At 38.6% G+C, this 14,374-nt stretch overlaps 1 protein-coding gene across 16 annotated transcripts; it reads right to left on the bottom strand.

The window, feature by feature from the left end:
- Positions 1–4,227: 4,227 nt before the first annotated feature.
- Positions 4,228–9,514, bottom strand: LOC147628508 (uncharacterized). Of its 16 annotated transcripts, none has more exons than XM_086813684.1 (15): positions 9,358–9,513; positions 8,966–9,006; positions 8,738–8,810; positions 8,031–8,179; positions 7,802–7,897; positions 7,634–7,704; positions 7,323–7,384; positions 7,158–7,221; positions 6,981–7,065; positions 6,678–6,804; positions 6,500–6,582; positions 6,319–6,406; positions 5,809–5,940; positions 5,239–5,284; positions 4,228–5,144 (listed from the first exon to the last, which is right to left on the bottom strand). In XM_086813684.1, exons 1-14 carry the CDS (start codon positions 9,431–9,433, stop codon positions 5,265–5,267), a joined length of 1,167 nt encoding a protein of 388 aa, XP_086669810.1. In that variant the 5' UTR covers positions 9,434–9,513; the 3' UTR covers positions 4,228–5,144; positions 5,239–5,264. The 16 variants fall into 16 exon arrangements, with proteins under 16 accessions (XP_086669810.1, XP_086669812.1, XP_086669811.1 ...); XM_086813686.1 differs by having other exon boundaries at positions 4,228–5,122; positions 5,804–5,940; XM_086813685.1 differs by having other exon boundaries at positions 5,804–5,940.
- Between the last annotated feature and the right edge of the window lie 4,860 nt (positions 9,515–14,374).

A 14,374-nucleotide genomic window follows, 5' to 3' on the forward strand; every position in this document is an offset into this window, starting at 1 on the left:
TTACAAGTCTTTACGGTCGTAATTATGGTTGGTACAATATTAGATATACCTACCTCTAGACTCAGGTCTGTTCACTCACGTCCCTAGACTCATGGTTCTCATGTCCAAACTCACAACTTACATCTCCAGGGTCACAATTCTCACCTCTCCAAGCTCATGTGTGTTGACTCACATATTTGACTCGTGTCTTTTTGTAGGATTGTGGGCTCATGCCCCTCAACCCGAGAGCCATTTAGCCTCGTTTTTGAAGTTTTTTGAGGTTTTTTGGACTCAATGAGAGGTGATTAAGAGTTCTAATCTGAGTTAATGGTGGTTAGTGTTTAAGTATTTTTTATTTTATTTTTTGGTTTTGCATGCTTCTAAGCTACCAATTGAAATAATACATGAAAAACACAAAATTCATAAACAGAAATTACCTATCCCACTCTAATCCACATTGAATGGAGCTTAATGCTTATGTTTTCGAAATGGATTCCACTCCTAATCACAATTACTAAGCTATTTCATTTCTCAAAGGCAACAAGATCAAAGCCTTATGGGTTTCAAAATCATGCAAATCACTAAGAAACCAGGGTTCCCCTTCTAAGATATGAAAATAGAATGCCCTAATGCAAATAAACTTCAAAACAAAATCAAAAGCAATAACACTAACACATATAAGGCTCCGAAACCATATGTTCTCCAAACTGTAACCTTCTAATCAACACCCGGCAATAGTGGGTAATCCCATATCTTGGTAACGGAGCTAAGCCCTAGGCTAGTTCCCAACAACGGCACCAAATATGTTCAAGTCAAGAGCTTACCTTAGCTTTGTTCAAGCATGTGTTGTTGGGCCTTGTCTTAGAGCCCCAATTTCAACTTTCCTATGTAGGTGTGTTAGCTCGTATATGCAACGTCCTCACTCTGTTGTCACACTAGAGTGACCCTTGTCAATGCCAGGGTGAAGGAAGAGCTCTCTTCGCCTAGATGGAGGCAAATAGAGTTAGTCCTTCGTGATGATTCTCTCTCACAAAAGATAGGGAAAGAAGAGGAAGCTACTGTAAGCAAAAAACCTACAAACAATCCTATATAGCAAGCATCCATCAAGCATACAAGATTCAATAGAACACAAGCAAGCAAGAGCACAGAAGGAGAGCTCACAAGTATTGTATTGCAAGGGAATGATTGTGTATTCCTTATTATCAAAAATGACTTATATACAAGTGATTGGTTTTCATATACTAGGCCGGCCAAACTTAAAAATGTTATGTCCTCTATTACTAATCTTGAGCAAGTATGTACATGAAATACTTAAGACTTTCCTAGTTGACATTAAGCACAAGGTAATGCCGCTTTATACATTCTAGTGGCATCTTACAAAAGATAAGTGTGCATTCGAGTGGGTAAGATGGCAAAGCACCTTACGGTAGGTCAAGTGAGTGAAACCATTCTAATCTACATAGTTGTTGACATAGGAGATCTCAGAGATCCACAACACCCTATAGACCAAGGATCCATCAATTACATCCACTACCAAAAGAGAGCACATAGTGCAAATGGAAAAATAAGAATGTTTCCTAGATAAAGAAGAGGTCACCATCTAATCCCTTGAAAGACAAAGCTTTCAATTGCCTTTGTGACCCCATTACCCTAATAGAAAGTGAGCCCATAGCCCTAGCAGAGGCACACATGGCAAGATCTCATTGGGCTTCCTCAGAGTAGTCACACATTTGTTTTATGTTGACTAATTGAATTTAGCTTCTATTTCTTTGTTATTAAAACTCTTGGAGATGCTCTATACATATCCTATTACAAATCATATATACATTGTACCTTCTTGGTGTCAAAGGCCATTTAGGTCTCTCACAAATAATCCTCTCCGTGTGTCTCATTTATTTGTGTGTGTGTGTGTGTGTGTGTGTGTGTGTGTGTGTGCATATGAGCAAAAACAAACAAGTACACTACATATCTTCTCCAAAGAAGACAATGTGAAAGTCAACCTTCGAAAAACCAAGGTTATGATTTTTAATTTAAGCTATGGAGAACTGCAAAAAGATGCTTTTACCTTTAAGGATATACTGTAGAGATGAATTATGTCTCTTTTCCTTCACTTTAATTAGTCACATACATAGAACGATGCAATGGTGAGAAAGAGGGCAAACAATGCCTACCAAGCTGTATTTAGATGATGGCTTTATTAAGATGCCAAGGTGCTTTATTTAGGATCTTATGGCTTTAATGATGCCAAGGTAATTTATTTAGGATCTCAATAGGACATCATTACAAGAGGCAAACATGGCATGGAAAAGAATGGATTGCCCAATCGGTGACATGTAGAGAGTAATCTACCACCTTGTGATGTCCAATGTTCTCTACGAGATCCAAGGTGCTTGTTTAAAGAAAAAAATGAGATCCTTTCCACCAAGTCATTTAGTATAAGTATCAAAAGGTCCAATTCATTAGACATACACTACCAAACATCTAATTTATTAGACATACAAAGAGAGACACATCATAGTAAAATAATTATTTTTACATCCCCTTTTCAAAATCACAAAGCTAGAGAAACACATTTACTCAACCAAGGTACAATTAGAGCAAGACAACTTTGTGACATCAAGATAGCTAGCTATCTCTAGGTGCCACAAGAAGTGCATGAGGAATTCCATGAAGAAGGTAGCTCTTTGAAGACCTTTGCAATGAGACTCTTGAAAAAGCAGGAGTGCAAACAAGAAGAGAGCCATCAAATATTCCTTGCTTCTTTCTTTCCAAGTATAAGTCAACATAGGTGCACAAAAGTACTAGTGCACACAAGCCCACAAGACTACATAGTAAGAGTGCAAATTGACACCCACCCATAAGGGACTTGCTTGAGACATCTCAAAGACATCTTATACGTGATTGAAGAAAAAAAATTCATCACATGTGGATGTGTGAAACTCATTGTTATGCACTGTAAGTGTGGAACGGTTCTTTTCCAACTTGTCCATGATACGTAACAAATCACTTACTTGAAAAGTTGCAAGTGCTTGTGTAATGGAATGTGAGCCATCTTCCACTCCTTTCTTTGGCAGTTTTGAAGCATTCTAGGTGCAAGAATCTTTTCCAAGGGAATCAATCTAACCATGCTTTTTTGAAAAGGTGCGCACATGTTTTTTCAGCCTACCATAATGTCAAAGCAAACCATTCCAATATGAACAAGGGAAGATTACATAGCATTACGTAAGGAAAATTAATTTCCAATCACTTGAAACTTTTTTTTCAATTGCTATCTTTCACCTTTTGGTGTCATAGATCCACTAGAACTTTGAAGACATTTAATATAAATCTCAGACACAATGATTGTCACAATAAATTCAAGTACAGTACGTAAGTAAACCCGTTGCAGTACATTATGTAAATAAAACTGTCAACATACAGTAGTTAAGAGTTATATATATTCGGTTTACATGTATTACTTTATTAACAAGAGAATAAAAGCACCTTGCCTTGGTTTTCTTTTTGTAAGGGCGTGGTTGCGGATGCAGGAGGGTGGGTGGGTTTGAGAAGAGAACATCTTGTAGCTTCCACATAACTATCCTAGTTTACATAGCTATTATTCGTCACGTACTACATTCGGTTTCATAGACCATTGACGCCTTCTCTCTCTCTCTCTCTCTCCCTCTCTCTCTCTCTCTCTGTGGTTGACCCCTTAGCGGAGAAAATCTGCTTTTCTTTGTATCCCCTTCCTCTTATCATGGTAAATTTTCTATTCTCTTCCACATTTAAAGACCTTTATAAATCAGTGATTGTAGATTGACTTTCTGAAGGCACGAGAGACAGATGTTGGCACTTCACATATTACAATCACATATAGATTGGCAAGTTTGGTGTGCACAAAACACACCTAGACAATTACACAATCAGGACATTGATATTATATAGCAGCTCTGGCAGTCCACCACCACAAACCTACGCCTAACTCGTTCACGTGAACATGGCTCCTCAGCAGCTCAGATGCTTACATAGCTTGGAAGTGCAATCATTTTACATGATAAGAAACTAACTACTATGAATGTAGCACCATAGCCGATCATCAAAAATAGAACCTCTAGAAATTACAAGCTTGCAAATGTAGGAACTTGGGTTAAACAAATTGGAAGGTAACTCGCTTGAACAACTGTGTGTTTAGCACCGTAGCCTAATGAAAAATAGATCTCTGTAGGAACTTGGGTTAAACAGATTGGAGGATTAACTCCGGCAAAGAACTTGAAAAGTTTCATTTAGAAAGCTTTAATTACTGAGAACCCATTTTGTTAACCTTCCAACACATCCACATGCAACATGCATGTGCACCAACCACAGACATTACTGAGACCTTGAGATGAACACTCGTTAAACTGCTTACATATTGGTGTTTGAAGAAATCACCCTTCAAACAAGGAGATCCTGCAATCACAAAGCACCATGATTCTTGTACATTCCAAAAGAAAGAGATCCAAATAATAATAGATCCATTCAGTGGACGTCTTGGAGTTGTTTGTTGTGGTGTTGCCAACTCCTGGGTACTCCTACAAGTCAGACTATCACTTGATGTCTGGTGTAGTGGCCTTGCTATAACTTCTAACAAAGGCATACTAAGCCTTTTTTTATCCACGGTCCAAATGAGAGGCAGAGAAAGAACCCACACTGGCAAATTGTGAAGGTCACACTATACACTTAAAAACTGCCCTAACCCATGTAGCTGGCATACCTGTTCTAGTCCCAAAATGCATGGTTTCACTTTTTAGGCAGGTCTAGTCAGATAAAAGGCTGCCTTGCCATTAACTGTTCCTTCAAATCCTTCTTCCAGGCAAACAAAGGTGGGTGTAGTAGCATCAGGAAGAAATGCCTGCTTCTTGTTAGATCTTATGCCATAAGTGTTTTTCCCAATAAAGAGCTCCTGGGGTAGATCTTATGCCATAAGTGTTTTTCCCAATAAAGTAGGCTCATTTCTCCAGGCCAATACAAGAGGGTATGCAGACATCTGATGAGAAAAACACTATGTCTTGCAGGAGGATCTTTAGTGATCAATACTTGCAGGGATTAGGGTTACAGCTCTAAAATTGCAGGAGTGCCACTACAAGGCCTGCCAAGCTTTCCTTGTCCTTCGCAAGCAGAAAATCTGCTATGAAAAAAGTACAAACCTTTTCAAAGAAAAAAAAGGCATTATTAGTGACTATGGAATTTTTACCGAGGCTAATGAAAGAGTTTACTTATCAATGCCATTACAAGACTGACCGATGCCCTGGGAACAGAAACGAGCCCTATTGTGTTACATTGGCCCCTACATACAGCAAAACCTTTAACGTAAGTACTAAGGATACAAAGCAAGAGAGATATTAACCACATATGTAACCACTCTTATGACACAATTGCATCTGTGCATAGATACACCACTCCACATAATACATTATGTAGCCGCTCTTATGACACAATTGCATCTAGCATAGATACCACTCCACATAATACATTATGCTGTAGAGCCCAGTCAAGGGTCAACCAAAGACTATCACTTCATGAGCACAGTAAATGGGTTGACGACTTAGTTAACCCTCCACCGACTGTGAGGATCATGTTCAGGCACGGCTAGCTCACAAGGTAAATTTTTAACACACAACCGGATCACCAACAGTCTCCTTCCACACTAGTATCACACACTTGAACATCTCTTACTCGCTAAGAACAAGTTGCTGGCCCACAGCTTTGCTAGATCACACAACCTTCTTCCCCGTAAGTACCCTACAATCTAGCCAGTATGCACAAAAATTCAAGCACCCTTTTCTGTCAAGAAGAAACAGCTCACCACACCATTCATTGCACAAGTATCATCGTCATCATCAGCAGCAACAGCAGCTGCAGCTGGGGCAGCACCCAAAGGTTCAACAACACCTGAGATGGCAGCTTCTGCGTTTTCAGGAGTTTCAAGTTCCTGGTTTGCTCCTAGAAGGAGAAGAGGAAAAGTCAGTCATTTAGCTGCATAAGATTGTATTGCATATGTACAATAAGATATTGAGACAATGCAATTTGAAGAGTAGATGATATGGCAGACAGCAGTTACACCCTGAGCCACAAGTCATGTACATCTAGGCCTATCACTCATAGGACATCATAAACCAAAGTACAGCCTGCCAGAAGAAAACCACGTGAATGACCTCCTAAGGCTACTTGGTGGGTCTCCTAAAGACGCTGCTTCACACATTAATACCAACCCATGAGCAAGCTCTGCCCATTAAAAAACAATTCCCCTCTAATTAGTGAAGTAAAAATTAAAAACGTTTCCCTGTAATCCATCCAGTTTATCTCAAATCAATATCGTACTTAATTTGTAAGCAGAAGTGCAATCAGACGGTTGTGCAGCAGCTGCAGCACCAGTTATTCCTCTGCTAGTTGTGCCCTCTTGTGCAGGCTGCACAATCAAAACCACATGAGAATCTATCATTGAGCCTCACATGACGAGAGTAATAAGAGGCTTAAGGTAGCTCATTCATTTCCCACGTACTAGATTTCTTGGAGGGGCAGAACCTGCTTGTAATTGCTGAAATTTGATGATGGTCCAGTCAAAGATGTAATCAGACTGGAAACCTGCACAATACATGGACAACAAAACCACTGTCACAATTACTAACAAAGCACGGTATCACAAAAGTGCACAGGAGAAACCCAGTATGATAACCCACCTCGGCTTGTTAGAAGGTCACGAAACAGCTTCTTTAGGTAATCGTAGTCTGGCTTATCTTCAAATTTAAGTGAGCGGCAATAATTGAAATAGGTTGCAAACTCTGATGGATACCCTTGACAAAGTACCTGCGTACCCACAAGCATGCTCAAAAGGTTATCCATCTCATTCAATAAAGTGTAGGTCTGCACTCAAAAAAAAATCACTCACACTAGTGATGAGGGTAGGTTGCAGAAAGTTGCAAATAGATGGTTTCCAGCTAACACTCTTGCTATCAAAAAAAAATGATTGTACTGTGAAATACCTCAACTGAAGTGTCCATTTTTCTCTGAAACACTATCTCATCCTTTCGCTTTTTGTGGGCAGCCTTCATTCCTTGCCATGGTAAGCTGTAAAGTTAGACCTTAGTAAGTAGACATGGCACACATAATACATAGTGCAGCACCACCAGGCAAACCAACCACCAAACAGACCCACATACTTGCCCCTCAAAAAGTGCATGAGAAGATATCCAAGCGACTCTAGATCATCCCTGCGACTTTGTTCTGCAAAAATCCAACATGCAAAACATCACGTAGATGGTAAAACACATCAAAACTCACTGGATGTGATAAGAGGCATGCAATATCGTCACGAATCCCCTTACCTCGACCAAGGTGTGCGTTCATACTTACATACCGGGCTGTCCCAACCAGATTTTTGAACTCTCTGAGACAGCAAAAAGCCAGGTATTAGACATAGTTCAACAATGAAAACGCAAATATTTTTGACCTTGTAAGCCGTATATGATAAAGTAGATTGATTTCTCTTTGCACAGCATCTCACTTTTTTTATATGACAATCTATGTGTATTAGCTAGTGAATATTCCTTCCGAATCAAATATCAGTTGCATGCCTGGGAAAGAAACAGGAAATCCACGAGTAGTATAAGAATAAATGTTGCTGGAATGGAGAGACCTGTATGGAATGTGTTCGCCATTTAGGGGGCTCCGATACTTCTTTGCCAAACCAAAGTCAATAACATATACCTGCAATTCACAACCATCATAAAAATGACACTGTTAATGCATCCAGGGCTTCAAACTTCTCTTCAAAAAAAAAAAAGAGTGTGATTTGACTACATACCAGATTTGTTCGCTTCCCTATACCCATTAAGAAATTATCTGGCTTGATGTCCCGGTGTATGAAACATCTAGAATGCATATATTCAAGCCTAGATATCTGCTCACAAAGAGAAAGACGTGAAAAATCAAACAAGCTGACATGGTACAATGCTATTGACATCAAATAGGTAGGTGGAGCTGGTGAATGAACTCAACTAGACGACTAATAAAAATTACAAACAAGCACCCACCAGTTGGTCTGCAAGCATTAACACAGTCTTCAAAGAGAACCTGTGGCCACAGAAAACGAACAGATCTTCTAGACTTGGACCCAGAAGCTCCAAAACCAGGGCATTGTAGTCACCTTCCCTACCATACCATTTGGCAGCAGGAATACCAGCTGCAATGCAAGGAAATATTCAAATGAAATGAGCCATTGACAAGTACAGATAGATCAAAGAGGAAAATAGATGCAAATGAAACACCTACAATAAATAATACAATAATGGCATGCTCCAGAATATGAGAGTGCGTGTGTGTGTGTGTGTGTGTGTGTGTGTGTGTGTGAGAGAGAGAGAGAGAGAGAGAGAGAGAGAGCGAGAGTAGAAAACATACATCCATTATGTACAACTTGCACACAAATAGATACATGGAAGACTCATGAGTACAGATGTTACATGTACACGTGCACATGTGCCTTGAATGTATGCGAGTGAGGTACATGTAGCTTACATATACATTGCCCCCTGAGTATATGCCCGTAAGCATATTCGTGTCATCTCATTATGTATGTCACATGTAAGTATGTGAGTGAGGTGCATATTGTGTGATTTTGGTGATGTGAACGGATGGATGTATGTGTCTCACGTGTGTGCACATGATAGATACAAATGGCATCCACATGTGCATATAACATATACTATTGAGAGGTAGCCATTAATCTGGATGATTTACTTACTTCCACCTCTGAGAATTCTGTACAGCTTTGATTCGTACAGCAGTTGAGGTGGATGTTTTGAAGAAACGCACTCCTGCATTCAAAGGCAGTATATTGAAGTTGTCGCTCCTGCTAAAAGTAAGAGATGGCACAAAAACAAACCCCCCCCCAATAAACTCAGAAATGAAGCCAAACCAAGCACTCGTGCAGGCCAACATCAGAAGAAGAAACATGGTGAAAATCCATTACCAGCTTGATAGCCACGTCTTCAGTGGTCACAACGTCCTTGCCTGAAAAAAAGAACCTACAGTTTGAGCCTGAGTTTGTCTGAGAGAAAACCCTAAATCAGAGCAGAAAACCACAATCCAAGAAGAAAAACCCTAATCTATCCCTAAAAGCAGGAAAACCCCTTACGCTAACCCTAACCCTAACCCTTACCGAACCCAACCCTGAATACATCGAAAGTCCTATAGATCGGCTTACCGAGATAGATCTCGCCAGACGCTCCGCTTCCAATCTTAGAAAAACCCTAATCTAGCGCTAGAAGCAGGAAAACCCCTTAGCCTAGCCCTAACCCTAACCCTAACCGACCCCAACCCTGAATAAAAACGAACGTCCGAAGCAGGCATAGATCGGCTTACCGAGATAGATCTCGCCAAACGCCCCGCTTCCAATCTTGCGCACTAATTTGTACTTCGAGCCCACCATCGGATCCATTGTTGTGTGAGCAACGGGGGTACTTCAGATGCAGAATATATAAAGACGTGTAAAACTAATAACAACATTAGAAGATCCTCAAAATGCATTTGATTAACTACTATTATTTTTAATTCAATGGGGCAATTCACAATAATTCGAATAACTAGTAGTCATGAGGATTGTTAAATAACTTTATTAGACATGAATTATAATATGGAATTTTGATCAAGATTCAAACTCACCAAAAATTCACAAACATTGATTAATTATAGTAAGTTAGTCAATATGACCCACTTTCCATAGCGGTTAATAAAATGAGCTAGTAGTACAACTTTGGAGGGACCTTATTTTCAAAACAATGAAAAAAAAACATTGTGTATTTTTGTTTCAATTAATAGACAGTGATAGAATAAGAGAGTACCGAAATTGAGATAAATAGTGATGAATGTGGTGTGTGTTGGTGAAGGTCACTTCACTCCATCCCGACAGGTGTCTCCATGTTATGAGGTGCATGCATTAAAGAAGGGGGAAAACATGGTTAGTGAGAGAAAATCAATAACAACATTTTAAACTTTCCTAAAAACAAAGGTGTAATAAAAGAGGATTGATATAGAGAAGATCAGCTGGCCCTTGTGTCAAGATTCACACTTCCAAATGCTTTTAGTCCATATATGGAAATATCTTAGAGGAACACTTCCTTTCTAAAATTTGTACCATAATTTATAAAATCTAAGAACGAGCCCTTTGCTCTTTCAATAATGGTTGATGGTCAATGATTAATGGCTGAGCCTAAAAAATAATTATTTTTTCTCTACATATTCAGGCTAAACCTAAACAATAATTATGGGTGCTAATTAATTATTTTGCCCAAAGGTTTCAACCTTAGAATTAGAATCAATGCAGGGCTTTTTTTAAAAAGAAAGGATTTTTTTAAATTCGTCTCCTCGCAACCCACATCGCAGGGAAAAAAACCACACAGAGTGCAGCGCAGAACTTTTAATCGTCTCTCTCAAATAATGCAAAGAGCCAAAGAAAAGTCACTCATCATCTCTCTCTCTCTCTCTCTCTCTCTCTCTCTCTCTCTCTCTCTCTCTCTCTCTCTCTCTCTCCTCTCTCTCTCTCTCTCTCTCTCTCTCTCTCTCTCTCTCCCAATTCGTTTGCATCACACAAAGTGTAGCGCAGAACTTTTAATCGTCGCTCTCAGATAATCAGCATAGGGCACACAAAAAAATGCCATTCATCATCTCTCTCTCTCTCTCTCTCTCTCTCAACTCGTTTGGATTGTGCTCTCTCTAATGGGCCACAGCCCAAACTAAAGCTCTTGTTTACCATGCCTATTTATAGGCTTCCCAGAACCCTCTAGATCTCGAATAGTCTAGAAGCCTCTACCTCCGTGCATGCGTTATCTTCATTATTTCTTTTTTTGCCTAAGGTCTTCCCCCTAAGGTCCCATCACTTTCCCACTTCAAAACTAATTAATTAATGCCCAAACAATATTGGGGACCCATATTGGCCAATTATCAACAATCATTGGTTGTACGCTTTATTTTGTCAGCAATTTCTAGCAAACGATTTTCAAGAAATTGCAAGCATTCTCTCTCTCTCTCTCTCTCTCTCTCTCTCTCTCTCTCTCTCTCTCTCTCTCTCTCTCTCTCTCTCTCTCTCTCTCTATATATATATATATATATATATATATATATATATATATATATATATATTTCACTCATTCTCTCTCTCTCGCTATATATATATAGATATATATATATATATATATATATATATATATAGAGAGAGAGAGAGAGAGTGAGATATATATATATATCTCTCTCTCTCTCTCTATGTATATATATATATATATATATATATATATATATATATATATAGAGAGAGAGAGAGAGAGAGAGTGATATATATATATATCTCTCTCTCTCTCTCTCTATGTATATATATATATATATATATATATATATATATATATAGAGAGAGAGAGAGAGAGAGTGAGATATATATATATATCTCTCTCTCTCTCTCTATGTATATATATATATATATATATATATATATATATATATATATATATATATATATATATATATATATATATATATATAGAGAGAGAGAGAGAGAGAGAGTGATATATATATATATCTCTCTCTCTCTCTCTCTATGTATATATATATATATATATATATATATATATATATATAGAGAGAGAGAGAGAGAGAGAGAGAGAGAGAGAGAGAGAAAGATGCACGTGTGGATGTAAAACATAGATATATATATATATGTATATATATATATAGCATCATGTGTGGATATAAAACACACACACACACATAAATCATCTCTCTCTCTCTCTCTCTCTCTCTCTCTCTCTCTCTATATATATATATATATATATATATATATATATATATATATATAAAGCATGCATCTATGTTTTACATCCACACATGCATCTCTCTCTCTCTCTCTCTCTCTCTCTCTCTCTCTCTCTCTCTCTCTCTCATATATATATATATATATATATATATAAAGCATGCATCTATGTTTTACATCCACACATGCATCTCTCTCTCTCTCTCTCTCTCTCTCTCTCTCTCTCTCTCTCTCTCTCTCTCTCTTATGCAAGCCTCTACCTCTGTTACAATGATCTATCAAAGAGGAGTCAATCACATGGAGCTAATCATCACCTAGATCAAAGTGACAAAGATTACCAAGGCTATTTTAGAATCTTAAAGCATGCATCTATGTTTTACATCCACACATGCATCTCTCTCTCTCTCTCTCTCTCTCTCTCTCTCTCTCTCTCTCATGCAAGCCTCTACCTCTGTTACAATGATCCATCAAAGAGGAGTCAATCACATGGAGTTAATCATCACCTAGATCAAAGTGACAAAGATTACCAAGGCTATTTTAGAATCTTAAACCTACTAAAAAAATTATTTTAGGCCCTTACATATGAGTACTTGTTGATAGGAATTTGAATCTTAGGGAGACATCACTTCCTATTCAAACGGATTAAAATATAAACTTTGATTATTACTATGAGCAAGATAGCATAAAACCATAATTAAAATAAACACATGAGAGAGTATTGGGCGCAATCTACACCCCTCAAAAAGTGTCGACTTCCTCCCACTTCTTGAGTATTTATGCTTTATTAATAAAAATAGCCCACATGCCAAAAAGAGTTGCACGCTTATGCATGGGCTTGCCCTTTACAAAAATGGGGGTTGCTTTTAACACAAGCTTATATAAATTCTTCCTATCTAAACCACTAAAGGAAAATTACATAAAGAACCCCGATGGGCTAATTCACGTGCAACAAAACCAATAAGTCCATGCCCAAATATAACAAAAGTGGGCGGCTCAATAGGTCCATGCCCAAGTACATCATAAGTGGGTGGCCAACAATGATACAAAATCTCGTAGTAGATATTACGGCCAAAATATAAAAAATGAGAACCATCTCGGTAAGCATCACCTGCCATCATGTCCCAGCCATACCAGCTTACGGGCACAAAACTTGTCAATCTCACCAACCTATAGGTTATCCATTCAAACACATTACAAATTAGCAACATATGCTAAAATTACACAGCAACACATAAGCATTAAATCTAACACTTAGTTGGGAGGAGGTGCAAGGAGAGGCAAAGCACGGACCCATGGTAGGCACACCTAGGAACACACTCTCAAACCGGGGCACTCGGCACCCTAAGAACCTCACTCGCACCCCGGAAGGCCTAACGAGCCTACCCGGTGCGTGAGTGCGTTCCTAGGTGTGCCTACCATGGGTCCGTGCTTTGCCTCTCCTTGCACCTTCTCCGCATATAGATGCATATTCTTCGACGCGGGCTAGCATACCCCCAAGGCCCCAAGGCCCCTTGGATAGTTTTCCCACGTCATAGCTCCAACCATCCCTAATTTCATATGTCCTACACATGGAATATTCGGAATCACCCAAGTGCCTTGCTACGAACATAGTGGTAATTAGGCGTCCCCAATTAGCCACAAAAGAATAGACGAACAAACGAACAAACCATAACATCCCTCTTGCCCAAGATAGCAATTGTCCTCATTTGTGTCATATTAACTGGCCCATGTTTGAAAGTAAGATTGGGTGAGGTCGAGATAGGTGTGAAAAAACCACTCATGCATCCATTCAGCATTTTCACAGGGATGATTTTTAAGGTTCAAAGATATCTATTATACACTGTACCTGTAAGAGTGGTAGTGGTCTCATCGTAATAGCCTCAGGTTGAAGTTCTTCTACCTGGTCAACAAGACTAGGTGCTTCCTCCTATACATGATGTGTAGGGAGCGGTCTCCTATAAGGGCTCAAAAGACTAATATGGAAAGAATTATGAATTTGAAAGCCTATATGCTAGGTCATTAATCTTATGAGTAATTTGAAAAGGACCATAAAAATGAGGAGCTAACTTAACAACAGGGTTAGTCTCAACACTTTTAAGACGCCTCTTTTCAATATGAAGTAAAACATATTGACCTACTTGAAAAACCATGTGCTTGCTTTTCTTATTAGCACGTTTAGTGGATTTCTCTTGTGCTTTAAAAATAGCATTACGAACATGATCATGAATGGAGGTAAAATCAATGGTGAATTGATCTACAGCTTCAATAGTGTGTGACAAACGAGTGATAGGAATAGGTAAAACTTTGCCATACACAATTACAAAAAGGTGCTTTTCTAGTGGATGAATGTGGTGTGTTATTGTATGCAAATTACAAAATATGGATATACTTGTCCCATTGTTTATGTTATGATGAAACATATGCACGAAGTAACTCCAATATTGTGTTATTTGTCACTTCAGTTCAAACATTAGATTCAGGATGAAATGTAGTGGAAAAATCCAATTTAGTGCCTAAATTACCAAACAATGTAGTCCAAAAATCATTACAATACTTAGAATCTCTATCAGAAATAATCAC

Source organism: Cibotium barometz, chromosome 19, assembly GCF_041138505.1.
Source record: "Cibotium barometz isolate CiBa-2024 chromosome 19, ASM4113850v1, whole genome shotgun sequence".
NCBI lineage: Eukaryota > Viridiplantae > Streptophyta > Polypodiopsida > Cyatheales > Cibotiaceae > Cibotium > Cibotium barometz.

Bases quoted from the DNA above. Each gene is read 5' to 3' on its own strand.
- LOC147628508 (XM_086813683.1), bottom strand. From the start codon at position 9,433: ATGGATCCGATGGTGGGCTCGAAGTACAAATTAGTGCGCAAGATTGGA. The intron at 7,705-7,801 runs GTATGTAGTCAA...TGTGAATTGCAG, and splicing joins TAGGGAAGCGAACAAATCTG to GTATATGTTATTGACTTTGG. The intron at 7,066-7,157 runs GTATGTGGGTCT...CTAACTTTACAG, and splicing joins ATGCACTTTTTGAGGGGCAA to CTTACCATGGCAAGGAATGA.